Source organism: Bison bison, unplaced genomic scaffold (assembly GCF_000754665.1).
Source record: "Bison bison bison isolate TAMUID 2011002044 unplaced genomic scaffold, Bison_UMD1.0 scf7180017864519, whole genome shotgun sequence".
NCBI lineage: Eukaryota > Metazoa > Chordata > Mammalia > Artiodactyla > Bovidae > Bison > Bison bison.
The window spans coordinates 3,976,464-4,003,433 of NW_011495072.1; the positions used below are offsets into that span (position 1 = coordinate 3,976,464).

Below are 26,970 nucleotides of genomic sequence, written 5' to 3' on the forward strand. Positions count from 1 at the left end.
CAATCCCTCCCAGCACCAGAGTCTTTTCCAATGAGTCAACTCTTCACATGAGGTGGCCAAAGTATTGGAGTTTCAGCTTTAGCATCAGTCCTTCCAAAGAATACCCAGGACTGATCTCCTTTAGAATGGACTGGTTGGATCTCCTTGCAGTCCAAGGGACTCTCAGGAGTCTTCTCCAGCACCACAGTTCAAAAGCATCAATTCTTTGGCACTCAGCTTTCTTCAAAGTCCAACTCTCACATCCATACATGCCCACTGGAAAAACCATAGCCTTGACCAGAGGGACTTTTGTTGGCAAAGTAATGTCTCTGCTTTTCAATATGCTATCTAGGTTGGTCATAACTCTCCTTCCAAGGAGTAAGCGTGTTTTAATATCATGGCTGCAATCACCATCTGCAGTGATTTTGGAGCCCAAAAAAATAAAGTCTGACACTGTTTCCACTGTTTCCCCATCTATTTCCCATGAAGTGATGGGACCAGATGCCATGATCTTATTTTTCTGAATGTGGAGCTTTAAGCCAACTTTTTCACTCTCCTTTTTCACTTTCATCAAGAGGCTTTTTAGTTCCTCTTCACTTTCTGCCATAATGGTGGTGTCATCTGCATATCTGAGGTTACTGATATTTCTCCCAGCAATCTTGATTCCGGCTTGTGCTTCTTCAGGGTGGGACTATTGCTGAATAGATTAGTAGTTGTGTTTGGTTCACCAGGGGAGAGGGGAAACCACATTCCTCCCCCAGAGCAGGGACCACAGATCAGAGTCACTGGTCTAGGTCACAGCTTGGAAGTATCAGCGTGACCTCTGGGAGGGGCAGGGACAAACTTTTTTCTTGTAGCTTAAACATGGGAAAGTAAGGAAAAGAGTGTTAAAGGCTGACCAGGGAGATGGTTTCGCCTCTTCTACAAGGGGACAGATGCAGAAAACCAAGTTGGTAAAGAGGCATGTTAAGGGGACTGGGCTTGTGGGAAGGTGAAAATTAATTTTATTCAAAAAACTTGTGTTGAGTGATTAACATAAACAAGGCATTTGAGTGTTAGTCCCCTCCAGGCTCCTCTGTCCATGGATTCTCCAGGCAAAATACTAGAGTGATCAAACCTGGGTCTCCTGCATTGCATGTAGATTCTTTACCTTCTGAGCTACCAGGGAAGCCCCTTGAAGGGGCTCCGAAAAATTGTGAGCCTTAGACTAGAAGACAGAAAGGGAGACTAGATGGAAGAGGCCCTTCTGGGGAACTGAATGTTCACAGCCCCTTACCACCTTGCCATGATGGGTCCAATGCCTCACTCGGGCCAGCACAGCCTTTCTCTGTTGGCACATCAGCTGTGTTCCCTGGAGGGATAAGCTGATGAGTGAGACAGTTTGAGTTGCCTGCAAACCTATTTCCTGTCCTGCCACTTTCTGCCCTCTGGCCCCTGCAGCGTTTCCTGCCACCACCATCACCCTCTCCCCACCGTGCCCCACCACGCATCCCTGGTGATAGCTGGGTTGATGCACCGTGTGCATCACCTATAGCTGGTTCCTAAGCTTTGTGTCCAGTGGCGCACACGAGATTCCGTATGTGCAGAGAGGAATGTGGAGGGGCTTAGCAGAGCCCCAAGGGAGTGGCGGTAACTAGCTTTGTGTTCACCTGCAAGCCAATTCAGCCAATTCATTGAAAGCCCAGGGCAGCACTTGGGAAAGGCTCCTATTTGGTCGTCATCCAAGTAGAATCTGATTCAGTCTATTTTTGTTGATGCTACGTTGGCATCTTGCATGAGCATTTCATAAACAGAGCCAAAGGGAGGAGGTAGGGAATGAATTACACGTTTAGAACCTACTCTGCTGCTGTTGCTGCTGAGTCACTTCAGTTGTGTCCAACTCTGTATGACCCCACAGACGGCAGCCCACCAGGCTCCTCTGTCCCTGGGATTCTCCAGGCAAGAACACTGGAGTGGGTTGCCATTTCCTTCTCCAATGCATGAAAGTGAAAAGTGAAAGTGAAGTCGCTCAGTCGTGTCCAACTCTTAGCGACCCCATGGACTGCAGCCTACCAGGCTCCTCCGCCCATGGGATTTTCCAGGCAAGAGTACTGGAGTGGGGTTCCATTGCCTTCTCCAGAACCTACTCTAGAGAGCCCAAACCTGCAAAAGAAGCAGATAGAGCCGTCTGGTGGCGTCTGTGGGATACGACTTAACTTGTTCAGTTATCTCTTAGTGGTTGGACTGCATCTCCTACGTCCATTGAGAGGACACTGTCCATGTTATCCTCCTGGGGATTCCATACTCGGGGTAAGGAGCCCTTTCAGGTTTATTGTCTGTTGCTTGGCTTCATTCCTTGGAGAATGTTTATCTCCTTGGGTTTCCTGTGTTGTAGCCAACAACCAACATGCACACAGTTTAAATTCAAAAGCTGCTAAGGGGGTGAATTCATTTCCAAGGGCCATCATAACAGATTAGCACAAACTTCGTAGCTTCAAACAACAGAAATCTGTTCTCTCATAGTTGTGGAGGCTGGAAGGGTGAAATCAAAGTGTTTTCAGGGCTCTGCTCCCCTGAAGTTCCTAGGGAAGAGTCCTTCCTTGTCTCTTTCAGCTTCTCAGGGCCCCATGTTCCCTGGCTTGTGGCTACATCATTCCAATCTGTCTCTGCCTTTCTATATCCTTCTCCATGTGTCTCTGTGTGCCCTCTTCTCTCCTGATATGTAGGCCTGCCCCAAATCAGTTATGAGCACATCTTAACTGAAGTATGTCTGCAAAGATTCTATTTCCAATTAAGGAAATTCAGAGAGTCTAGGTGGACATGACTTTGGGCAGAAATCTATTCAACCACTACAAGGGGTCACAGTGAAAAATCTGCCCCTCTCCCTCTGGATTCCTATAAGCATCCATGTTACCAGCTCCTTGTGAATTCTTCCACAGATATTCCAATCAAATGGAATAAAATGTATTTTCTATTTTCTTCCGTGGGGCTTCCCAGGTGGTGCTAGTGGTAAAGAAACCTACCTGCCAGTGAAGGAGATTCAAGAGAATGCGGGTATGATCCTTAGGTCAAGAAGATCCCCTGGAGTAGAAATCGGCAACTCACTGCAGTATTCGTGCTTGGGAAATCCCATGGACAGAGGAGCCTGGCAGGCTACAGTCCGTGGGGTCACAAAGAGTCAGACATAACTGAGCATCTGAGCACACACACACATTTTCTTCTGCAGAGTGATGTGTGGAGTACACAGCGTGCCGTACTCTAACAGTTTTTCTTGAATTTCCTTCCTCCTCTCTGTACACGATGCCCCCTCATTCCTTTCAATAGAGGCATGGAACTCTCTTGTATGTTACCGTATTCCTAAAACATATTTAATGGTGGACGTTTAGTTGTTTTGAGCAGAAACTAAAACAGCCTCGTCTCCCCCAGACGCTGCCCTGCAGGTGGACACGGTGGTCCCGAATGCCACGGTGTTCGAGAAGGCAGCTTTCCAGCTGGACTGCAGCATCGTGTCTCGCTCCAGCCAGGACTCGCGCTTCGCCGTGGCCTGGTACTCCCTGAGGACTAAAGCTGGAGGAAAGAGGGGTAGCCCTGGCCCAGAAGATGGGGAGGAAGAGGAGGAGGAAGTGGAGATGGATGAAGAGGAGGACGAGGACCCCACAGAGCGGACAGCCCTGCTGAGCGTGGGTGCAGATGCTGTCTTTGGCCCAGAGGGTAGCCCCTGGGAGGGCAGGCTCCGCTTTCAGATGCTCTCCCCGCTCCTCTACCGGCTCACCGTGCTGCAGGCCAGCCCCCAGGACACGGGTAACTACTCCTGCCGTGTGGAGGAGTGGCTGCCCAGCCCTCAAAAGGAATGGTACCGGCTGACCGAGGAGGAGTCGGCCCCCATCGGCATCCGCGTTCTGGACACAAGTAAGTTTTTTAAGTTTTCAGGGGAGGGTGTCACTGTTGATTCTAGCTGTCTGGAAGAAAAATCAGAGCTTGATGGGGGATTGCTAAGCCGTTTTCTCGGCTGTTATGGGCATTTAGGATTTGACACACCAGTTTAAGTAACTGACTCTTGATTGCCCTTGTGGGGAAAAAAAAAATGGCTATAGGAATTAAAGTGATCATATACCCTCTCATCTTTATAATAAAGTTGATGCTCCACCAGATTAAATTTTAGTTAGATTTCATTATACATGTATATATTTGATGAGGGTGAAAGAGGAGAATGAAAAAGTTGGCATAAAACTCAATATTAAAAAACTAAGATCATGGTATCTGGCCCCATCACTTCATGGTAAATAGATGGGGAAAAGGGGGAAACAGTGACAGATTTTATCTTCTTGGGCTCCAAAATCACTGCAGACAGTGACTGCAGCCACAAAATTAAAAGATGCTTGCTCCTTGGAAGAAAAGCTGACAACCTAGACAGTGTGTTAAAAAGCAGAGACATCACTTTACTGACGAAAGTCCATATAGTCAAAACTACGGTTTTTCTAGTAGTCACGTACGGATGAGAGAGTTGGACTGTAAAGAAGGCTGAGCACCGAAGAATTGATGCTTTTGAACTGTGGTGCTGGAGAAGACTCAAATTGAGAGCCCCTTTGACAGCAAGGAGATCAAACCAGTCAGTCCTAAAGGAAGTCAACCCTGAATATTCATTGGAAGGACTAATGCTGAAGCTGAAGCTCCAATACTTTGGCCACCTGATGCGAAGAACTGACTCATTGGAAAAGACCCTGATGTTGGGAAAGACTGAAGACAGGAGAAGGGAGCAGCAGAGGATGAAATGGTTAGATAGCATCACTGACTCAATAGACATGAGTTTGCACAAACTCCAGAAGATAGTGAAGGACAGGGAAGCCTGTGTGCTCCAGTTCATGGAGTTGCAAAGAGTCAGACATGACTTAGCAGCTGAACAACAACAACCATGTACAGGTATATTGTTAGATGTTACCTTGTGACTCATTAGAATATCCAACTTAGTCTCTCTTTAGCAAATCAGCAACATAAGGGGAAGAATCCCAAAGAAAGGCAACGCCAAAGAATGCTCAAACTACCGCACAATTGCATTCATCTCACATGCTAGTAAAGTAATGCTCAAAATTCTCCAAGCCAGGCTTCAGCAATGCGTGGACCATGAACTTCCAGATGTTCAAGCTGGTTTTAGAAAAGGCAGAGGAACCTGAGATCAAATTGCCAACATCCGCTGGATCATTGAAAAAGCAAAAGAGTTGCAGAAAAACATCTATTTCTGCTTTATTGACTATGCCAAAGTCTTTGACTATGTGGATCACAATAAACTGTGGAAAATTCTGAAAGACATGGAATACCAGACCACCTGACCTGCCTCTTGAGAAACCTGTATGCAGGTCAGGAAGCAACAGTTAGAACTGGACATGGAACAACAGACTGGTTCCAAATAGGAAAAGGAGTACGTCAAGGCTGTATATTGTCACCCTGCTTATTTAACTTCTATGCAAACTACATCATGAGAAACGCTGGGCTGGAGGAAGCACAAGCTGGAATCAAGATTGCCAGGAGAAATATCAATAACCTCAGATATGCAGATGACACCACCCTTATGGCAGAAAGTGAAGAGGAACTAAAAGGCCTCTTGATGAAAGTAAAAGAGAAGAGTGAAGAATTGACTTAAAGCTCAACATTCAGAAAACTAAGATCATGGCATCCAGTCCCATCACTTCATGGTGTCAGGGAATGTTTAACAGGAGGGTTCCTACATGCTGTTTCTCATAAATCCTCGGTTTCCTATCGGTTTTCTGTTGTCAGAAACTAGTGGAACAGCAAGATGCTCCCAGGACTGACGTCATTATGTGAGACAGGCTTGAATCTCCTTCAGTAAACATTCTCTTTACGGCAAAACTGCTTAGTCTCGATCCCCTTTCTTGAGATATGGATTGTCTCCTGACCTTGTGACCATTATTAATCCCTTGTTCCCTTGGTAACGGTTGCTGTACATTTGGTTTTCTGATCTTTATCATTCGAAAGAAATTTCTTGTACAACAGCCTATATATACTCACAGAAAGATCATTAAAGCACCTTTGCTCCATCAGAGCTTGGGTCCCCGTGTCTTTCTTTCTTTCTTTCTTCCTCTCTCTCTCTCCCTCCCTCCGGCTCTCTCTCTTTCACTTTCTTATCATGGACTCCAGACCACCAGGTTCCAGTCCATTAAAGGACCCCAACAAGTGGCACCCAGAACGCGGACACTGGTATACGTGGCATTTTGGACGGAGTGACTCCAGGCTTATTGAGGTCAGGGCCTATTGAGGTTGGTAAGTACTAAGACACGGGTCAAACGGCTGGAAAGCCCCATTATTTCTCTACTTTACTTCACCATTTGTTTAAAGCAGGGATTTTTGGTTTCGCGTCAATGAATAGAGGCTTGCTTTCAAACAATGGTTAAATGTAATCCTTGGTTCCCTGATAAATGCAGTTTTGATTTAGAAATTTGGCACCAGGTCAAAGAAAATGTTGAACGAGCCACCAGGCAGGGAAAAAATATTCCGATTGATTTCTGGCCCCTATGGGCTCTCATGAAAGCTGTAATTCTGCCATTTCAAGGTAATTCTAGCCCTCACGATATTTGACAACAGACTGAATACTTATTGCATGAATATCAAGTAGGTGATAAAACTTTACAAAAGGCCCAATTAGAACAACATAAAATATTTCAAAATTTTCTTACTAGCCCTGCCCCGGCTGCTCCAAATGCTCCTCCTCTGCCAACAGGCGCAACTCCAAAAGTCTCTCCTTTGTTGGAACCTAGTGAATGTTATGCTAATTTTTTTTTGCTAGATTAGAAACTGCTATTTCCCATACTGTAATCAGAGAAGAAACCAAGAAACAGCTAGAGAAATTACTTGCTTATGAGAATGCAAATCAGGAATGTTTAAGAGCTATCGCTCCAATTCGTGAAACTGGGACTATTATTGATTATTTGAAGGCTTGTCACAATTTAGGATCAGAAACTTAAAAGATGCAAATGCTAGGTAAGACAATGGCTGCTATCTTTAAAAAGGGAAATGATGGATGCTTTACATGTGGAGATAAAAACCATTTAAAAAGGGACTGCCCTAAGAAGGCTAATAAAAAACCTCCAAGAATTTGCCCTCGCTGCTGTAGAGGAATGCATTGGGCCAAAGATTGTAAATCTAAATTTGATATTGAAGGAAAACCTATTCCAGGAAACTCCAAACAGGGCACCCCCCAGGTCCCCTACAACAAAAACCAGGGGCAAATTCTATCTTTTCCCTCAAACCCTCAACATCCGGCAGTGCTGCCGTCCGTATACCAGCCCTAAATGACTTTTTCCTTTACCCTCGAACAGTCCCTTCTAGAGTACCTACTGGACTTTTTGGATCTCTGCCCCCACAAACCTTCGGTCTTTTACTTGGCCGATCTAGTTTGACTTCTAAAGGAATTACTGTTCACCCTGGAATAATTGATTCAAATTATAAAGGAGAGATTCAAATTGTGATGTCATCTCAGATTCTGTGGCAATTCAAAAAGGGGGACAAAATTGCTCAATTACTTTTTTTGCCTTACACTTCTATTAACTCTTCTAATGACACACGAACAGGCAGATTCAACAGTACAGATCAAAAACAATCCTTATGGACATCATTGGTATCTGAATATGCCCAACTAAAAATAAATATCAAAATTAATGGTAAAAGATTTTCTGGTCTCCTCAACACTGGATCTGATATTACTGTTATTTCCAAACACTTATGGCCCAAATCCTGGCCTATACAAAAAATCTCTTGCCCAATTGCAGGAATTTCTCAAACCAAAGTACAAGAAATTTATCAAAATGTACAAATCTACCCATATGAAGGACCAAAAGGCCAGCCTGCAACATTAAGACCTTATGTGATAGATGCACCCCTTAATCTAATAGGAAGGGACTTACTTATGCTATGGCAAACTCAGATATACATTCCACATTTTTCCTAAGGACCACTGCTCGTTTAACAAACAAAGCAATTATTAAAATAACTTGGAAGAATGACAAGCCTATTTGGGCAGAGCAATGGCCCCTTAAAAAAGAAAAATTACAGGCTACTAAAGAACTTATAGACACAGTTAGAATTAAAACATATTGAGGAATCTTGCTGTCCTTGGAATTCTCCTTTTTTTGTTATAAAAAAGAAATCTAACAAATGGCATCTCTTAACAGACCTTAAAAAAGGTTAATGCATCTATGAAACCTATGGATACATTACAACCGGAGATCCCATCACCTATTACTTATTCCTCAAAATTGGCACATTATTATTATTGATTTACAAAATTGCTTTAGACTCCAGAGAAAACTGATTAAAATAAAATCTTTTTTGAAATTGCAAAACCGATTCTTCTTACATGTGCAGTTAGGAAAAGGTTAACTTGTTAAAATACTTTTTTGGAACTCCAATTCTGCCTGGGAAACAAAAACAGGCCTAAGAAAAAACCTAAAGTTAACTCTTATCATGTCCTTGGGATACACAGCCCACTCCATCTAGGACTCCAGCCATAAACAAATTGGTGGAACTCAAAAAAAAAAAACAGATATTTTAAATTTCAAGCGGAAAACTATGCCTATCTATCTAAAATTATGTCTCAATATATGTCTTTATTTTTAGATAATATGAAATTAATAAGCTATTTAAATTCAAGTCCACATGAACTGAAAAATATTCAATAGTAAATATAATGTTTATTTAAATATAAATATAATTTATATATAATTATTTGCTAATCTAATTAAGACATGTCTTAAGTCATCAACATTATATAATACTTTTATTGTGCCTAGGTTTAAGGTGAACTAAATTTGTCAACAAAAAGGTAGCTCTTTTATATGTATATATATATATATATATATAAATGAGATGAAAACTTTTAGATAAACTCTATTAAAAATAATTTTTAATAGAATAATCTATTATAATCATCTAAAATAATCTCTTAGGATTGGGGTAACTTAAGTTTCTGGAGTTATACTAAACTAAATAATAAAAGTATTAAATAGCTAGGTCATTTCCAAATGAAGTAAGATTTTAAAACATGAATTACTGAACGCTAACTTCCTCTTACAAAACATTTTTTCTTACTAAAAAACTAAAGAGATTTTAGACTATTAATAAATACAAATATATATATAAATAAATATATATTATAAAATATAAATATATTCACCAATCTATAAAATGCTAACATACAAGATACTTCAAAGAAAAGATATATGCTTTTAATAAAAAGATATAAGAAATGGCAAATAAAATGAATAAAAAAAAAATACACAAAAGGTTTATGACAAATGAAAGAAAGTTTTATGGGAAATGGATGTAACTCATTGCCCTGAACTTTCTTCCTCTTCCTTCTTACATGTCTCGATTGATACAAATGCTTCTTTTATATGGGCCACACCTCTCTGAGGTGAAACTACACAATATATTATAACCCACCTATTAATTACTTTGCGATAATGAGAACACCTAATTCTATAAAAACAGACAATGGCCTGCCTATATTTCTAAGCAAATTAAAACAATTTTTACATTCATTCTCTATTACAACAGATTACAGACATTCCTTGTAATCCACAAACACAAGACATAATTAAACACATTACACACTGTAACTGCAAGTAAAAAATCAAATAAGAAATACACAGGAACACTCTTATCTTCCTTATCCAGAACAGACTTTACTAGATTCTAATGCAATATATTCTTTAAGCCTATAACTATTATTAGTATAGCTTTATTTCTGTTTCCAGTCTGTAAGATTCTTAAAATAACATCATCTTCACTGCCTATTTCACAATACAAAACAAAAACAACATAAAAAAGACACCATTTGCCAAATAAGTTATCTGTTCCTAAGAATATCAAAAATACAAAATATTCAGCTTCTTTTCCAGTCTGTCTTGAAAGTACAATCATCTTCTTTAACACGCTGAACAGAGAGATTCAGCAGCCACTGGGCTGCATTTCTTTTCCAGGGACAAGGTCAGGTATTTGGATGTGAGCAACGTTTCATTTGTCGACTTGTTCTGCATCAGCTTTTCAGTAATTTCACTTAGGAAAAAGTGCTTAACTGTTTGCTCCTAATCCTTTGCCCCAAATAACACAAACCACTTAAAACACAGTCAGATCCTACTTCTTTTTATATCAAGAAAAATGTATGTACTGAATAAGGAAGAAATCAACCTATTAATTCAAAACCACAACCAAATACCAGTCCCCAAACAGATCTCTAGATGATTTCTTTTGTACTAAAATATTTCCTAGAAATGTTTTCATCATTATCGCTTTCCTTTCTTTCTGTAATTATTGTTGCTGCTGTTACTGCTGCTAAGTAACTGCAGTCGTGTCAGACTCTGTGCGACCCCATAGACGGCAGCCCACCAGGCTCCCCGTCCCTGGGATTCTCCAAGCAAGAACACTGGAGTGGGTTGCCATTTCCTTCTCCAATGCATGAAAGTGAAAAGTGAAAAGAAAGTCTCTCAGTCGTGTCCGACTCTGTGTGACCCCACCGACTGCAGCCTACCAGGTTCCTCCATCCATGAGATTTTCCAGGCAAAAGTACTGGAGTGGGGTGCCATTGCCTTCTCCATAACTGTTGTTAATATAGCTTTATTTATTTTAAATTTTTTAAACTTACTACAAGGAGATATTTTGACAAAAGCAGAAAAACATTTCGAGACATTGAAGGATACCTCCCTTCCTTTGCCCATTTGGTATCAAGACAGATTAATCAATGGAAATCTAAGAAACTAATCTTAAAGGGAAAGGGATATTCTTCTATTTCTCCAGATGGATCCAACGAACTCACATGGTTTCCTCTTCAGAAGATTCAACCTAAGGGGACCCCCAACATTCAAACTAGAGACGAAACAACAAAAACCCCAGGAAGAATAAATTCCAGTACAAGCCATGGCAGCTTTAAAAATTTCCAAAAAACCACACTCTACATCACTGACCTTATGATCTCTCTACTTGGGGACAGATAAAAACCCTTACTAATCAAACTGAATATCTGATTTCTCAACAGGGAATGCCTCGGAATCCTGAGAATATTTTTCTTTGCTGTGCTTGCTTTGCTTGCTTTTGCTTCCCCTGCTCAGGCTGACTTGATTGATCACACTTATTGGGCTTATAGGGGGGGCCTAACCCCCCTTTTTATTGTAGGTTACAGAATGGACAGATATAGGACCAATCGTATCCACTAATGACTCAACACATGTGTCCCCTCCTTGAAGCTTGGAGGGGCCCTCTCATCCTGAGGAAGAAGGAAGACTAATTAACATTTTTCTAGGCTATGAAATCCTTCCTTTATGCATGGGCCCAATAAAATTATGTATTAATGTTAATCGACAAACTTGGGCTTTCGTTCTGCCTCCAAAAAAGAACTTCCACACATTGCTTGGATTATTTACTGCCCTTTCTTTGTCCATGAACCATGTTTATACTACTGAAACTTTAGGGAAAGAATGAGGGAAACAACAAAGAACACTATGCAAAGGGTTTACTAATAAGAGCTTTAAATATATTCTTGTTCATTGGGACAAATGTCAGGCCAAATCAGGAAAATTAATGTTTATGGCTAATCATACAATTGTTGATTGGGGACTCCATGGTATATGGTTATCTAACTGCTCAGATTATATTAATAGCACTGTGTGTGATTTTGTTACTCAAATAGCGTAGAAGGTTACTAATGCTACAATGGAACATTACCATGACAGAGGACTTCTTGGGTGGCTTGATGATGGAATGCCCCCCTCCCTCGTCCTCCAGTCGTCCTTGATAAACAGATTGGGCCTAAACAATGGGACATCTGGAAACTTGCTGCAAGCACGGAGGAAGTTGGGACTTGGACTGGACATTTCACAGGGACCAATTGTAGTCATAAAAACTATTTCTTTCATTATAATCAATCATATTTCATACAAGCTTGTATTCTTCCTTTTGTTCTAGCTGTAGGAAATTTACAATTCAATAAGACTTTATGTTCTATAATTTATATAAATTGCAAATTATATACTTGTTGTAACTCTTCCTTTTTTTAATATAAATTTATTTATTTTAATTAGAGGCTAATTACTTTACAATATTATATTGGTTTTGCCATACATTGACACGCATCCAGCACAGGTGTACATGTGTTCCCCATCCTGAACCCTCCTCCCACCTCCCTCCCCATACCATTCCTCTGGGTCATCCCAGTGCACCAGCCCCGAGCATCTTGTATCATGCATTGAACCTGGACTGACGATTCGTTTCACATATGATAATATATATGTTTCAATGGCATTCTCCCAAATTATCCCACCCTCGCCATCTCCTGCAGAGTCCAAAAGACTGTTCTATACATCTGTGTCTCTTTTGCTGTCTCACATACAGGGTTATCATTACCATCTTTCTAAATTGCATATATATGCATTATTCTGAAAGAGATGGGAATACCAGACCAACGGACCCGCCTCTTGAAAAACCTATATGCAGGTCAGGAGGCAACAGTTCAAACTGGACATGGAACAACAGACTGGCTCCAAATGGGAAAAGGAGTACATCAAGGCTGTATATTGTCACCCTGCTTATTTAATTTATATGCAGAATACATCATGAGAAACGATCAGCTGGAAGAAACACAAGCTGGAATCAAGATTGTCGGGAGAAATATCAATAACCTCAGATATGCAGATGACACCACCCTTATGGCAGAAAGTGAAGAGGAACTCAAAAGCTTCTTGATGAAAGTGAAAGAGGAGAGTTAAAAAAATTGGCTTAAAGCTCCACACTCAGAAAAATAGGATCATGGCATCTGGTCCCATCACTTCATGGGAAATAGATGGAGAAACAGTGGAAACAGTGGTAGACTTTATTTTGGGGGGCTCCAAAATCACTGCAGATGGTGACTGCAGCCATGATATTAAAACATGCTTACTCCTTGGAAGGAAAGTTATGACCAACCTAGATAACATATTGAAAAGCAGAGACATTACTTTGCCAACAAAAGTCCGTCTAGTCAAGGCTATGGTTTTTCCAGTGGTCATGTATGGATGTGAGAGTTGGACTGTGAAGAAAGCTGAGCGCCGAATTGATGTGGTGTTGGAGAAGACCCTTGGACTGCAAGGAGATCCAACCAGTCCATTCTAAAGGAGATCAGTCCTGGGTGGTATTTGGAAGGACTGATGCTAAAGCTGAAACTCCAATACTCTGGCTACCTCATGCGAAGAGTTGACTCATTGGAAAAGACTCTGATGCTGGGAGGGACTGGGGGCAGGAGGAGAAGGGGATGACAGAGGATGAGATGGCTGGATGGTATCACCAACTCGATGGACATGAGTTTGAGTGAACTCCGGGAGTTGGTGATGGACAGGGAGGCCTGGCGTGCTGTGATTCATGGGGTCGCAAAGAGTCGGACACGACTGAGCAACTGAACTGATACTGTACTGGTGTTTTTCTTTCTGGCTTACTTCACTCTGTATAATAAGCTACAGTTCCATCTACCTCATTAGAACTGATTCAAATGTATTCTTTTTAATGGCTGAGTAATACTCCATTGTGGATATGTGCCACAACTTTCTTATTCATTCATCTGCTGATGGACATCTGGGTTGCTTCCATGTCCTTGCTATTGTAAACAGTGCTGTGATGAACATTGGGGTACAATGTGTCTCTTTCAATTCTGGTTTCCTCAGTGTGTATGCCCAGAAGTGGGATTGCTGGGTCATATGGCAGTTCTATTTCCAGTTTTTAAAGGAATCTCATACTGTTCTCCATAGTGGCTGTACTAGTTTGCATTCCCACCAACAGTGTAAGAGGGTTCCCTTTTCTCCACACCCTCTCCAGCATTTATTGCTTGTAGACTTTTGGATAGCAGCCATTCTGACTGGCATGAAATGGTACCTCATTGTGGTTTTGATTTGCATTTCTCTGATAATGAGTGATGTTGAGCATCTTTTCATGTGTTGTCAGCCATCTGTATGTCTTCTTTGGAGAAATGTCTATTTAGTTCTTTGGCCCATTTTTTGATTGGGTCATTTATTTTTCTGGAATTGAGCTGCAGGAGTTGCTTGTATATTTTTGAGATTAATTTTTTGTCAGTTGCTTCATTTGCTATTATTTTCTCCCATTCTGAAGGCTGTCTTTTCACCTTGCTAATAGTTTCCTTTGTTGTGCAGAGCTTTTAAGTTTAATTAGGCCCCATTTGTTTATTTTGCTTTTATTTCTAATATTCTGGGAGGTGGGTCATAGAGGATCCTGCTGTGATTTATGTCAGAGAGTGTTTTGCCTATGTTCTCCTCTAGGAGTTTTATAGTTTCTGGTCTTACATTTAGATCTTTAGTCCATTTTGAGTTTATTTTTGTGTGTGGTGTTAGAAAGTGTCCTAGTTTCATTCTTTTATAAGTGGTTGACCAGTTTTCCCAGCATCACTTGTTAAAGAGATTGTCTTTTCTCCATTGTATAATCCGGCCTCCTTTGTCAAAGATTAGGTGTCCATACGTGCGTGGGTTTATCTCTGGCCTTTCTATTTTGTTCCATTCATCTATATTTCTGTCTTTGTGCCAGTACCATACTGTCTTGATGACTGTGGCTTTGTAGTAGAGCCTGAAGTCAGTCAGGTTGATTCCTCCAGTTCTATTCTTCTTCCTCAAGATTGCTTTGGCTATTCGAGGTTTTTTGTATTTCCCTACAAATTGTGAAATTATTTGTTCTAGCTCTGTGAAAAATACCATTGGTAGCTTTATAGGGATTGCATTGAACCTGTAGATTGCTTTGGGAAGTATACTCATTTTCACTATATTGATTCTTCCGATCTATGAACATGGTATATTTCTCCATCTATTTGTGTCCTCTTTGATTTCTTTCACCAGTGTTTTATAGTTTTCTATACATAAGTCTTTTGTTTCTTTAGGTAGATTTATTTCTAAGTATTTTATTTTTTTCGTTGCAATGTGAATGGAATTGTTTCCTTAATTTCTCTTTCTGTTCTCTCATTGTTAGGGTATAGGAATGCAAGGGATTTCTATGATCCTGCAACTTTACTATATTCATAGATTAGCTCTAGTAATTTTCTGTGGAGTCTTTAGGGTTTTCTATGTAGAGGATCATGTCATCTGCAAACAGTGAGAGTTTTACTTCTTCTTTTCCAGTATGGATTCCTTTTATTTCTTTTTCTGCTCTGATTGCTGTGGCCAAAACTTCCAAAACTACGTTGAATAGTAGTGGTGAGAGTGGGCACCCTTGTCTTGTTCCTGACTTTAGGGGAAATGCTTTCGATTTTTCACCATTGAGGATAATGTTTGCTGTGGGTTTGTCATATATAGCTTTTATTATGTTGAGGTATGTTCCTTCTATTCCTGCTTTCTGGAGGGTTTTTATCATAAATGGATATTGAATTTTGCCAAAGGCTTTCTCTGCATCTGTTGAGATAATCATATGGTTTTTATTTTTCAATTTGTTAATGTGATGTATTACATTGATTGATTTACAGATATTGAAGAATCCTTGCATCCCTGGGATAAAGCCCACTTGGTCATGATGTATGATCTTTTTAATGTGTTGTTGGATTCTGATTGCTAGAATTTTGTTAAGGATTTTTGCATCTATGTTCATCAGTGATATTGGCCTGTAGTTTTCTTTTTTTGTGGCATCTTTGTCAGGTTTTGATATTAGGGTGATGGTGGCCTCATAGAATGAGTTTGGAAGTTTCCCTTCCCCTGCAATTTTCTGGAAGAGTTTGAGCAGGATAGGTGTTAGCTCTTCTCTAAATTTGGTAGAATTCAGCTATGAAGCTGTCTGGACCTGGGCTTTTGTTTGCTAGAAGACTTCTGATTATAGTTTGAATTTCCTTGCTTGTGATGGATCTGTTAATATTTTCTATTTCTTCCTGGTTCAGTTTTGGAAAGTTGTACTTTTCTAAGAAATTGTCCATTTCTTCCAAGTTATCCATTTTATTGGCATATAATTGCTGATAGTAGTCTCTTATGATCCTTTGTATTTCTGTGTTGTCTGTTGTGATCTCTCCATTTTCATTTCTAATTTTATTGATTTGATTTTCTCCCTTTGTTTCTTGATGAGTCTGGCTAATGGTTTGTCTATTTTATTTATCCTCTCAAAGAACCAGCTTTTAGCTTTGTTGATTCTTGCTATGGTCTCTTTTGTTTCTTTTGCATTTATTTCTGCCCTAATTTTTAAGATTTCTTTCCTTCTACCCACCCTGGGGTTCTTCATTTCTTCCTTTTCTAGTTGCTTTAGGTGTAGAGTTAGGTTATTTATTTGACTTTTTTCTTGTTTCTTGAGGTATGCCTGTATTGCTGTGATCCTTCCCCTTAGCACTGCTTTTACAGTGTCCCACAGGTTTTGGGTTGTTGTGTTTTCATTTTCATTCGTTTCTATGCATATTTTGATCTCTTTTTTGATTTCTTCTGTGATTTGTTGGTTATTCAGCATCATATTGTTCAGCCTCCATATATTGGAATTTTTAATAGTTTTTCTCCTGTAATTGAGATCTAATCTTACTGCATTGTGGTCAGAAAAGATACTTGGAATGATTTCAATTTTTTTGAATTTACCAAGGCTAGATTTATGGCCCAGGATGTGATCTATCCTGGAGAAGGTTCCATGTGCGCTTGAGAAAAAGGTGAAATTCATTGTTTTGGGGTGAAATGTCCTATAGATATCAATTAGGTCTAACTGGTCTATTGTATCATTTAAAGTTTGTGTTTCCTTGTTAATTTTCTGTTTAGTTGATCTATTCATAGGTGTGAGTGGGGTAATAAAGTCTACCACTATTACTTTGTTATTGTTAATTTCTGCTTTCATACTTGTTAGCATTTGTCTAACATATTGTGGTGCTCCTATGTTGGGTGCATATATATTGATAATTGTTATATCTTCTTCTTGGATTGATCCTTTGATCATTATGTAGTGTCCTTCTTTGTCTCTTTTCACAGCCTTTGTTTTAAAGTCTATTTTATCTAATATGAGTATTGCTACTCCTGCTTTCTTTTGGTCTCTATTTGCGTGGAATATCTTTTTCCAGCCCTTCACTTTCAGTTTGTATGTGTCCCTTGTTTTGAGGTGGGTCTCTTGTAGACAACATATACAGGGGTCTTGTTTTTGTATCCATTCAGCCAGTCTTTGTCTTTTGGTTGGGGCATTCAACCCGTTTACATTTAAGGTAATTATTGATAAGTATAATCCCGTTGCCATTTACTTTGTTGTTTTGGGTTCGAGTTTATACACCCTTTCTGTGTTTCCTGTCTAGAGAAGATCCTTAAGCATTTGTTGGAAAGCTGGTTTGGTGGTGCTGAATTCTCTCAGCTTTTGCTTGTCTGTAAAGCTTTTGATTTCTCCTTCATATTTGAATGAGATCCTTGCTGGGTACAGTAATCTGGGCTGTAGGTTATTTTCTTTCATCACTTTAATTATGTCCTGCCATTCTAGCCTGAAGAGTTTCTATTGAAAGATCAGCTATTATCCTTATGGGAATCTCCTTGTGTGTTATTTGTTGTTTTTCCCTTGCTGCTTTTAATATTTGTTCTTTGTGTTTGATCTTTATTAATTTGATTAATATGTGTCTTGGGGTGTTTCACCTTGGGTTTATCCTGTTTGGGACTCTCTGGGTTTCCTGGACTTGGGTGATTATTTCCTTTCCCATTTTAGGGAAGTTTTCAACTATTATCTCCTCAAGTATTTTTTCATGGTCTTTCTTTTTGTCTTCTTCTTCTGGGATTCCTATGATTCAAATGTTGGGGCATTTAACATTGTTCCAGAGGTCTCTGAGATTGTGCTCATTTCTTTTCATTCGTTTTCCTTTTTCCTGTTTCATTTATTTCTACCATTATATCTTCTACCTCACTTATCCTATCTTCTGCCTCTGTTATTCTAGTGTTGGTTCCCTCCAAAGTGTTTTTGATCTCATTTATTGCTCTATTCATTATATATTGACTCTTTTATTTCTTCTAGGTCCTTGTTAAACCTTTCTTGCATCTTCTCAATCCTTGTCTCTGGCTATTTATCTGTAACTCCATTTTGTTTTCAAGATTTTGGATCATTTTCACTATCATTATTCAGAATTCTTTATCAGGTAGATTCCCTATCTCTTCCTCTTTTGTTTGGTTTGGTGGGCATTTATCCTGTTCCTTTACCTGTTGGGTATTTCTCTGCCTCTTCATCTTGTTTATATTGCTGTGTTTGGGGTGGCCTTTCCGTATTTGGCAGTTTGTGGAGTTCTCTTTATTGTGGACTTTCCTCACTGTGGGTGGGGTTGGACAGGTGGCTTGTCCAGTTTTCCTGGTTAGGGAAGCGTGTGTCAGTGTTCTGGTGGGTGGAGCTGGACTTCTGTCTCTGGAGTGCAATGAAGTGTCCAGTAGTGAGTTATGAGATGTCAATGGGTTTGGAGTGACTTTGGGCAACCTGCATATTGAAGCTCAGGGCTATGTTCCTGTGTTGCTGGAGAATTTGCATGGTATGTCTTGCTCTGGAACTTGTTGGCCCTTGGGTGGTGCTTGGTTTCAGTGTAGGTATGGAGGCGTTTGATGAGCTCCTATTGATTAATGTTCCCTGGAGTTAGGAGTTCTCTGGTGTTCTCAGGATTTGGACGTAAGCCTACTGCCTCTGGCTTTCAGTCTTATTCTTACATTTGGCTCATGACTTCTCCATCTATACTTCACTTTCAGATAGTTCCTTGATCTGGCTTATACTTCTCAAGATCTATAGGCCCCTTCCTATGTAGTCGTTGCTAACGACAGGGTTTTGATCTCTTGCACCTGTCACTTCCAAGGTGATTCCCTCTGTTCTCGCTTCTTCTTTTTGCTGGCCTCTTCAGTGTCCTGACACAAGGGGGCGGAGGTGGACACTTTTTTAGGCTCACTTGTTCAGTCGTGCTGTGGGGAGGGAGGGACGCTGCAAACAAATATCACTGGCGTGTGCTTGCAATGTCTTGGCCACACTGGGTTTGCCCCCACTCACGGTGTGTGTGCTTTCCCAGTCTACACTGCTTAGGCTCTAGGTTGCTCTGCCGGGAACTGTCTGAGGCCGGCCCTGGGTTGTATGCACCTCCCAGGTCTAAGCCGCTCAGGTTCGGGTACTCCACAGAGGCACAGACTTAGTTGGGCCTGTGTTTTGTGCTCTTCCCAGGTCCAAGCAGCTCAGGTGACCAGGTGTTTGGCGAGCATGGTATCTGTGACTTATCGCCTCCCCCGTCCCTGCTGCTCGGTTTTCTGGGTGTACAACCGGCGCACCATCTCAGGCGGATGTTGACCATCCAGAATCCCAAGAAGTCTTGGTTAGCAACGAAGCCTGCTTGCAGATTGGTAGATAATGCCTCTCTGGGGCCACGATTGCACCCTTCTGGCTCTGGCTGCCTTTGCCTGCCTGTCTCCGGCGGAGGATGGGCCAGTCTGCAGCCGGCTAGCTCTAGTCAGTCCTTTGTTCTGTGAGCTGGTTTTTGTGTGGTAGCTATCCCACAGTCTGGTTTGCTATCTCAAGTTAGTTCCCTCAGATTGCCCTCGGGGCATTCAGGCCCGGTCCTTACTCTAAGCAATGCAGCCCACGCCTCCCTGCCTAGCCCCCGCTTGCTAGTGGCAGATGCAGGCGTCTGCACTGCTTCTCTGCTGGGAGTTACCGTTGGGCACATAATCTGTGGGTTTTAATTATTTATTTTTCCTCCTGGTTATGTTGCCCTCTGAGGTTCCAAAGCTCACCACAGACTCGCCAGTTAGAGTGTTTCCTGGTGTTTGGAAACCTCTCTCTTTTTTAAGACTCCCTTCCCAGGACAGATCTCCATCCCTACCTCTTTTGTTTCTCTTTTTATCTTTTTTATTTTTTTCCTACCTCCTTTCAGAGACAATGGGCTGCTTTTCTGGGTGCCAGGTGTCTTCTGCCGGCATTCAGAAGTTGTTCTGTGGAATTTACTCAGCGTTTAAATGTTCTTTTGATGAATTTGTGGGGGAGAAAGTGGTCTCCCCGTCTGATTCCTCTGCCATCTTAGGACTGCCCCCTTAACTCTTCTATTTCCTTAAGAAATGAATCCCTTTTGATTCTTTGATCTCAACATAGTCTGCGGTTACCAATAAATCTCCAATAAATCTCCGCCCTGGGAAGAAGATCCCATGGCTGGACTTGCTTCCCGGTTACTTGCTAAATTGCTCTGGTGATCCAAACGATTCATTAGAAGGCTGGTTTTTGGCATTTTGGGATTAATAGCTATTTGCACCACTGCTGCTATCAGTGGTGTTGCTTTACAAACCCCAATTCAAACACATAATTTTATTCAAAATTGGACTAAAGATGCCCATACTATGTGGGCCACTCAGGCTCAGATAGATGAGGATATTCAAGATGAAATACAGGAACTAAAAACAGCCATCAAATGGGTTGGAGATCAATTAATAGATGTACAAAAACAGGTGATGCTAAACTGTGATTGGAATTCTACTCAATTTTGTGTTACTCCTATTCAATTCAATAATAGTGCCTACAACTGGGAACAAATCAAATTCCATTTACAAAACATACATGATAATGCCTCTCTGAATGTACAATTATTTTAAAAAAAGAAATCTTTGAAACGTTTTCTAAAAATCTGCCCTCTTCCACTAATTTGAAAACTTTAGCTGAACAACTAGCTGATCAATTATCTGGGCTAGACCCACACAGATGGTTTCAAAGCATTACTCACAACATCGGGTCTGGAACTGTAATTTTGGTGATTGTCTTAACAATTATATTTGTTGTCTACTGTTGCCTTCATGCAAAAATTGTTAAAACGAAACAAACTCTAATGGTCAGAACCCTTTTTACAAATATTACTAATAAATAAGGGGGAATTGTCAGGGAATGTTTAACAGGAGGATTCCTACATGCTGTTTCTCATAAATCCTCTGTTCCCTATCAGTTTCTGTTGTCAGAAACTAGTGGAACAGCAAGCTGCTCCCAGGACTGAGGTCATTATGTGAGACAGGCTTGAATCTCCTTCAGTAAACATTATCTTTATGATACAACTGCTTAGTTCTGATCCCCTTTCTTGAGATATGGATTGTCTCCTGACCTTGTGACCATTATTAATCCCTTGTTCCCTTGGTAATGGTTACTATACGTTTGGTTTTCTGATCTTTATCATTGTCGAAAGAAACTTCTTGTACAACAGCCTATATATACTCACAGAAAGATCATTAAAGCACCTTTGCTCCATCAGAGCTTGGGTCCCCGTGTCTTTCTTTCTTTCTTTCTTTCTTCCCCTCTCTCCCCCTCCCTCTGGCTGTCTCTCTTTCACTTTCTTATCGTCAACTCCGGACCACCAGGTTCCGGTCCATTAAAGGACCCCAACATCATGGCAAATAGATGGTGAAACAGTGGAAACAATGGCTGACTTTATTTTTCTGGGCTCCAAAATCACTGCAGATGGTAATTGCAACCATGAAATTAAAAGACGCTTACTCCTTGGAAGGAAAGTTATGACCAACCTAGAGAGCATATTCAAAAGCAGAGACATTACTTTGCCAACAAAGGTCCGTCTAGTCACAGCTATGGTTTTTTCAGTGCTCATGTACAGATGTGAAAGTTGAACTATAAAGAAAGCTGAGTGCTGAAGAATTGATGCTTTTGAACTATGGTGTTGGAGAAGACTCTTGAGAGTCCCTTGGACTGCAAGGAGATCCAACCAGTCCATCCTAAAGGAGATCAGTCCTGGGTGTTCATTGGAAGAACTGATGCTGAAGCTGAAACTCCAGTACTTTGGCCACCTGATGTGAAGAGCTGACTCATTTGAATAGACCCTAATGCTGGGAAAGATTGAAGGCAGGAGGAGAAGGGGACGACAGAAGATGAGATGGTTGGATGGCATCACTGACTTGATGGACATGGGTTTGGGTAGACTCCAGGAGTTGGTGATGGACAGGGAGGCCTGGCGTGCTGAAGTTCATGAGTTCTGCTGAGTTCGCAAAGAGTCGGACACAGCTGAGCAACTGAACTGAACTGAACTGAAGGGGAAGAAGAAAAGAAAATGAAGTCTAAGTACCTCACTGCCTTCTTGCTTTTTCTCAAGTTCCTGGGTCATTTTTATTTTGGAGGGTGACGTGGAGGATTAGGTGGATTTTGCATGATTAGTTGGGAAGACCAGCCTAGAAGGCCAGTGATGTTACAGGACATCTGGTAAGAGCTTAGCAGCAGTTAACCAGCAGCTGTTGCTACAGAATGGTCCAGAACACAATGTTTTCATCATACTGACCTGAATTATTCGTTCTAATGAGGAAGTCTTTTGAGTGATCTTCTGTCAAAATATGGAACTGATCAACCTAAAATGATGTTTGTTACAGTAGAATTAGCCTATGATGTAGAAGTTAAAAAACAGGCTAGAAATTTCAGCTTTTTTTCCCCAGCATGACATTGTATCAGATAATTTTGAGTTTCATCAGCTTTTTCTTTTCTTTGATAACTTTCTGTTTATTAGATAGAACTTATGAAATTGAGGTTTCATTGGTCAAAAGTGATTGATATCACCAGTCTCATATACTTTGGAAATCTGATACATTTAAATGTGTACTAATTTTCTTAATGATGAACAACAGCTATTCAGTAGAAAGAAAAAAAAAGAACCACCCAACCCCCTGAATCGTACTTTAGACCCTCTGAAGATCTGCTGAATAACCCACTGTCCAAAAGTACAAGGGAAAGTGTTTAGACCATATTTTATCTGACCACTGTGGCTATCCAAATTTAGTAAGCTTTATAGAACACAGAGATCATCCAGCAGCCTTCTTTTACAGAGAAAATGCACTCTCCTAGATCCCAGGCTCCAGTCCAGAGCAGTCCTTGATGGGGTGAGAGGTGTGGGGTTTCATTCTCCTCTGTATCCAGGAACAACTAACACTGCATTCTGTGCAGCCACAGATACACTGCAGACATGTGTAAGTGGGCCATAATGACTTTTTAATTGGTAACATTAATCAAATAACCATCATTTCTGGTAAACCTGCTCTCAGAAGCTGGTAGGTAGAGAATGTGTTCTATCCCAAAGAAGGACATTGGCAGCAGAACCGAATGCAAAGGGACATGTAAAATAGAACCAACAAGGAGGTTCAAGCTGAAGTGGAGGTAGTGTCTTCACCATCTCAGATACAGTTGAGTACCTAATCAGTAAATTACACTTTCTTATGTGGCTTTCCAAGTGGTAATACTGACTCACAGTGGGAAATGGAGGCCTGGCTTTGTTTGAACTTCCAACTACGAATTCGAAGAGACACGAGTGTGAGAATAAGAATACATGGGTAGTCTGCCCTCCATTAGTGGCAAGAGGGGAAAGATAGCGTGGGTATGGGAGTTCTTCCAAGTCACTTCTGCGGATCTGGGTGGGGTCTTCAGGAGTGAGCAACCACCCAGGTTCTCAGCCCTCATGTCTTGTCTCCCTGTCTGTCCTTTTCAGGTTCCACCCTGCAGTCCATCATCTGCTCCAACGACGCACTCTTCTACTTCGTCTTCTTCTACCCTTTCCCCATCTTTGGCATCCTTATCATCACCATCCTGCTGGTGCGCTTCAAGAGCCGGAACTCCAGCAAGAACTCTGAGGGGAAGAATGGGGTGCCCCTGTTGTGGATCAAGGAGCCACACCTCAACTACTCCCCCACTTGCCTGGAGCCCCCTGTGCTCAGTATCCACCCAGGAGCCATAGACTAAGGGGACTGCAGGTGACCATAAACCACGGAGGAGCTGAGGCTCTCCTCGCCGCATCTTGCTCTACCACCAGACAGCGGACAGCACCCGACCTCTGGGGCGCCCTCGCAGAACACAGTCAGACTTCAGAAGTGTTCAGAGTCGCCCATCTGTCAGAGGCAGACTGCCTCTAGGTGGCAGTCTTGGTCCGTTAGCTATTTTCGAGCAGATGGCACCATCCTGCCGGTTAGGTTTCTTGTTTTTGTTTTTGGTAATGTGGTGAGTAGCTCCCGGTGCCACGTCTACTCGCTGGTTTATATAGTATTCTCAGATATAGATGTTACAGGGGTTCTTATTCTTTGTAAGAGACTCTTTTTCAATCCCTTTGGTCTACCCTTTTTGGATTCCATGATGTGGATGAATTTCTCTGAAATACAACTGATGGCAAAAGGAAGGACAGACTTTATAGTGCAAAGGACTCTCTTCCAAGGCTTTTTTCATTTTTGCACACTTGAAAATGCCACCCATGGATCAGAATATACTCCAACACTTTTTACTTCCTTAACGAGACTTGAAAATTATGTGTAGTATGGGCCCAATTTGTATCTTATCTTTTCCCTCAGCTGGAGTTGTTGGAACCACTTTGTAGTCAAGATGAAAGCATTGAATTTAGCTTCAAAAAACTGTGTATGTACAAGATAAATCCTGCGTATAAACCCCACTAGGAGTAGATAGTGCCCAGCCCAGCCTATCTGTCTGGGGGGGCAATAGGCTTCATCCTATCCTTGCCAAAAAATAAGCAGACTTGGTTGGAGAACAAGTCAGAAACTCTGAACAGTACACACTTTGCAAGTTAAAGTGGGCAGAAGGTTACTTTCAGCTACTGACTTTCAGATTGATCAAAGTCAGCAATTAGTGAAAGAAGGAAATAAGGCTGGTTGTTGGCTTGGTCTGTTCTGCAAGGGCAGTCTCTGATAACTGTTAGCAGGTGGGCTTCTGTTTCCAGGTGCTTTATCACACTCTTAAGGGCAAGTGGCCAGTGGGCCTGGAAAGGGGCCAGCAACTGAGCTGAACACACGGGGCTCAAGCAGCCACCACACACACCATGGGAAGGCACAGGGGCCGGCTGACAGCTTAGGTTCATGAACATTGGGACACTAGCCAGCCCTGGTTTCCAGAGCCTGGCGTTGGAGAACAGGGAGGAATAACTACCTCCCTGGAGGTATGAAGACTATGTTCCTTCTGACTACATCTTTCTCAAAGATATTGATGTCTTTCTTCTTCACCATTTGACCTGCATCTCACTGCCATAAGAATATCTGCCCAGGGGAAGCCCAGACACAGCTCTTTGTAATCCTTATGGATTACCCCATCTCAGCAGGACGTGATCACATGCGTGGACTTTGTACCCTTCCCTTTCTTAGATCTCATTTGTGGCTTTACGTGATTTGGTTGTTTATTGTTGACTTTTTATTTGGATGTCCCTTAAAGCCTGGTGAAGCCAATGTCACCTGTTATTTTTCACTTGTTGGGCAAGATCCTGGGCCCCGGAGCATCCTCAGTTGCAAGTGCTTCCTTTTGCTTGCTCCTGGAAGATGTTTTTTTTTTGCCTGGCTTCTTCATACTTTGCTGGCCACTTCTCTGGTGACTCAGACGGTAAAGTGTCTGCCTGCAACGCGGGAGACCCAGGTTCAGTCCCTGGATGGGGAAGATCCCCTGGAGAAGGAAATGGCAACCCACTCCAGTACTCTTGCCTGGAAAATTCTATGGACAGAGGAGCCTTGTAGGCTACAGTTCATGGGGTCACAAGGAGTCGGACACAACTGAGCGACTTCACTTCACTTCCTCATACTTTGCTGTCCACAAGTGCCATCTCCCTTCCTTATGAACTTGCAGCTTGAATCCCAAGGGAGAACCCACTTTGGAAAAAGTGTCTGGGAGATCTGGAACTAAGTCTAACCCAAGAGATTTGTGTGGAACCCAATCCTGAGGCTGAACAGACACCAGGGGAAGCTGTGGGATTCCAGGCCATGTGGACGCTGATCCTTACCTGGGTGCTTGGCAGGTGCTTTGATGTGTCATAGCCAAGGGAAAGCAACGCTGTTGCCTGGGTGTTTTCTGAAGGGCTTACACGGGCTGCGTTCCAGTCCTCTCCTGCAACTCTGTGTAGGCACCACCACCTTAATCCCACAGATGCCTCCCATGCTCATGCCCATTTCTTGCGCTGCATCAATGCTCTAGGTACAGAACAGGTGCAGCGGTGAGGAAAGAAGATGGCCTTTGGCCCCATTTCTTCATGTCAGGGTATGGGCTTTCGGTGGGAAATTGCTGGCCCCTCATTTATAGACTGAGTCCACATGAGAAGATGATGTATTTTCCATCCATCTGAATGGAAAGATGCTGGAGGGCTGGCTGGAACTGGGACATGTAATGAAGATTTGTGTTTGAATAGGTTCATGGAAAAAAGAAAAGCCGGTGCTGCATATAAATAAGTGAAGCACTTGCCGGAGATTTGAAAGGAAAAAAGAAACCGAAGCCAGTATTTTAATAATTGTCTTTTTTTTTTTTTTAATTCCTGTGCATTTTCTGTTGGGCCGGGGGTACCATCAAAGGGTGAGCTCAAAGGGTGAGCTTTTCTGCTTTCTATGAAAATCCCAAGGACCTTCTTTCTTTGGCCATTTCTGTGGATATGTGGCATCTGCTGAGTGGTAATGCTGGCCTCCAGTGGCTGGGAGACCTCATTGCAAGTTGCCTACAGGAGAGACCCAGAGAGGAAAACGGCCAACAGCTCTGTTGACTTATCTGCATCTACAATATTGCATTAATAACAACCACACTGTGCTAGGCCCATTCCAGGACATGGCTATGACCACACCCTCTTTCCCTAGGGGGTTTCTGTAGCAAGTTTTCATGTTTTTTTTCAAACAATGGTTTCTCTGCGTTTACTGTTGAAGAAAAAAAAGTAGGGTAGACAGACTACCCGTGCATGATGTAGAGAGCTGTTGATTTGTTTTTTGTTTTTTTAAAAGAAAACTATTTGTAAGATGTTGCACTAAAATGTTTTATATACACTTCAGAGACCTGTAGTAAATTATGTTGAAAATATGGCTGTTTACGTTGACTGAGTCCACTGTCGTCCTTTCTCGTCACTTAATCCGCCACTCTTGGCTATGAACTATGCCCTGGGGGCATGGAGTTCTGCCCCTGACATTGGCTTGCTAAACTCAGGGTTTGTGAATTGTGGCCTTTATTATCACATCCCACCCCCAGCCCAAGTGGCACCTTTGTATACAGGATAATAAAGCAACCCTTCCTCAAGACACTTTACTGTCAGCTGCTAAAAAATGTATATTTATA

At 41.6% G+C, this 26,970-nt stretch overlaps 1 protein-coding gene across 2 annotated transcripts in view; it reads left to right on the top strand.

The window, feature by feature from the left end:
* Positions 1-26,718, top strand: part of IGSF3 (immunoglobulin superfamily, member 3) — a 129,881-nt gene extending 103,163 nt beyond the window's left edge. For both annotated transcript variants that reach the window (XM_010830723.1, XM_010830724.1), the window contains 2 exons: positions 3,385-3,867; positions 23,387-26,718. In XM_010830723.1, the coding sequence (XP_010829025.1) occupies positions 3,385-3,867; positions 23,387-23,637 (734 nt within the window). In that variant the 3' untranslated portion in view covers positions 23,638-26,718. The remainder of the gene's footprint in view (positions 1-3,384; positions 3,868-23,386) is intronic.
* Positions 26,719-26,970: the final 252 nt, after the last annotated feature.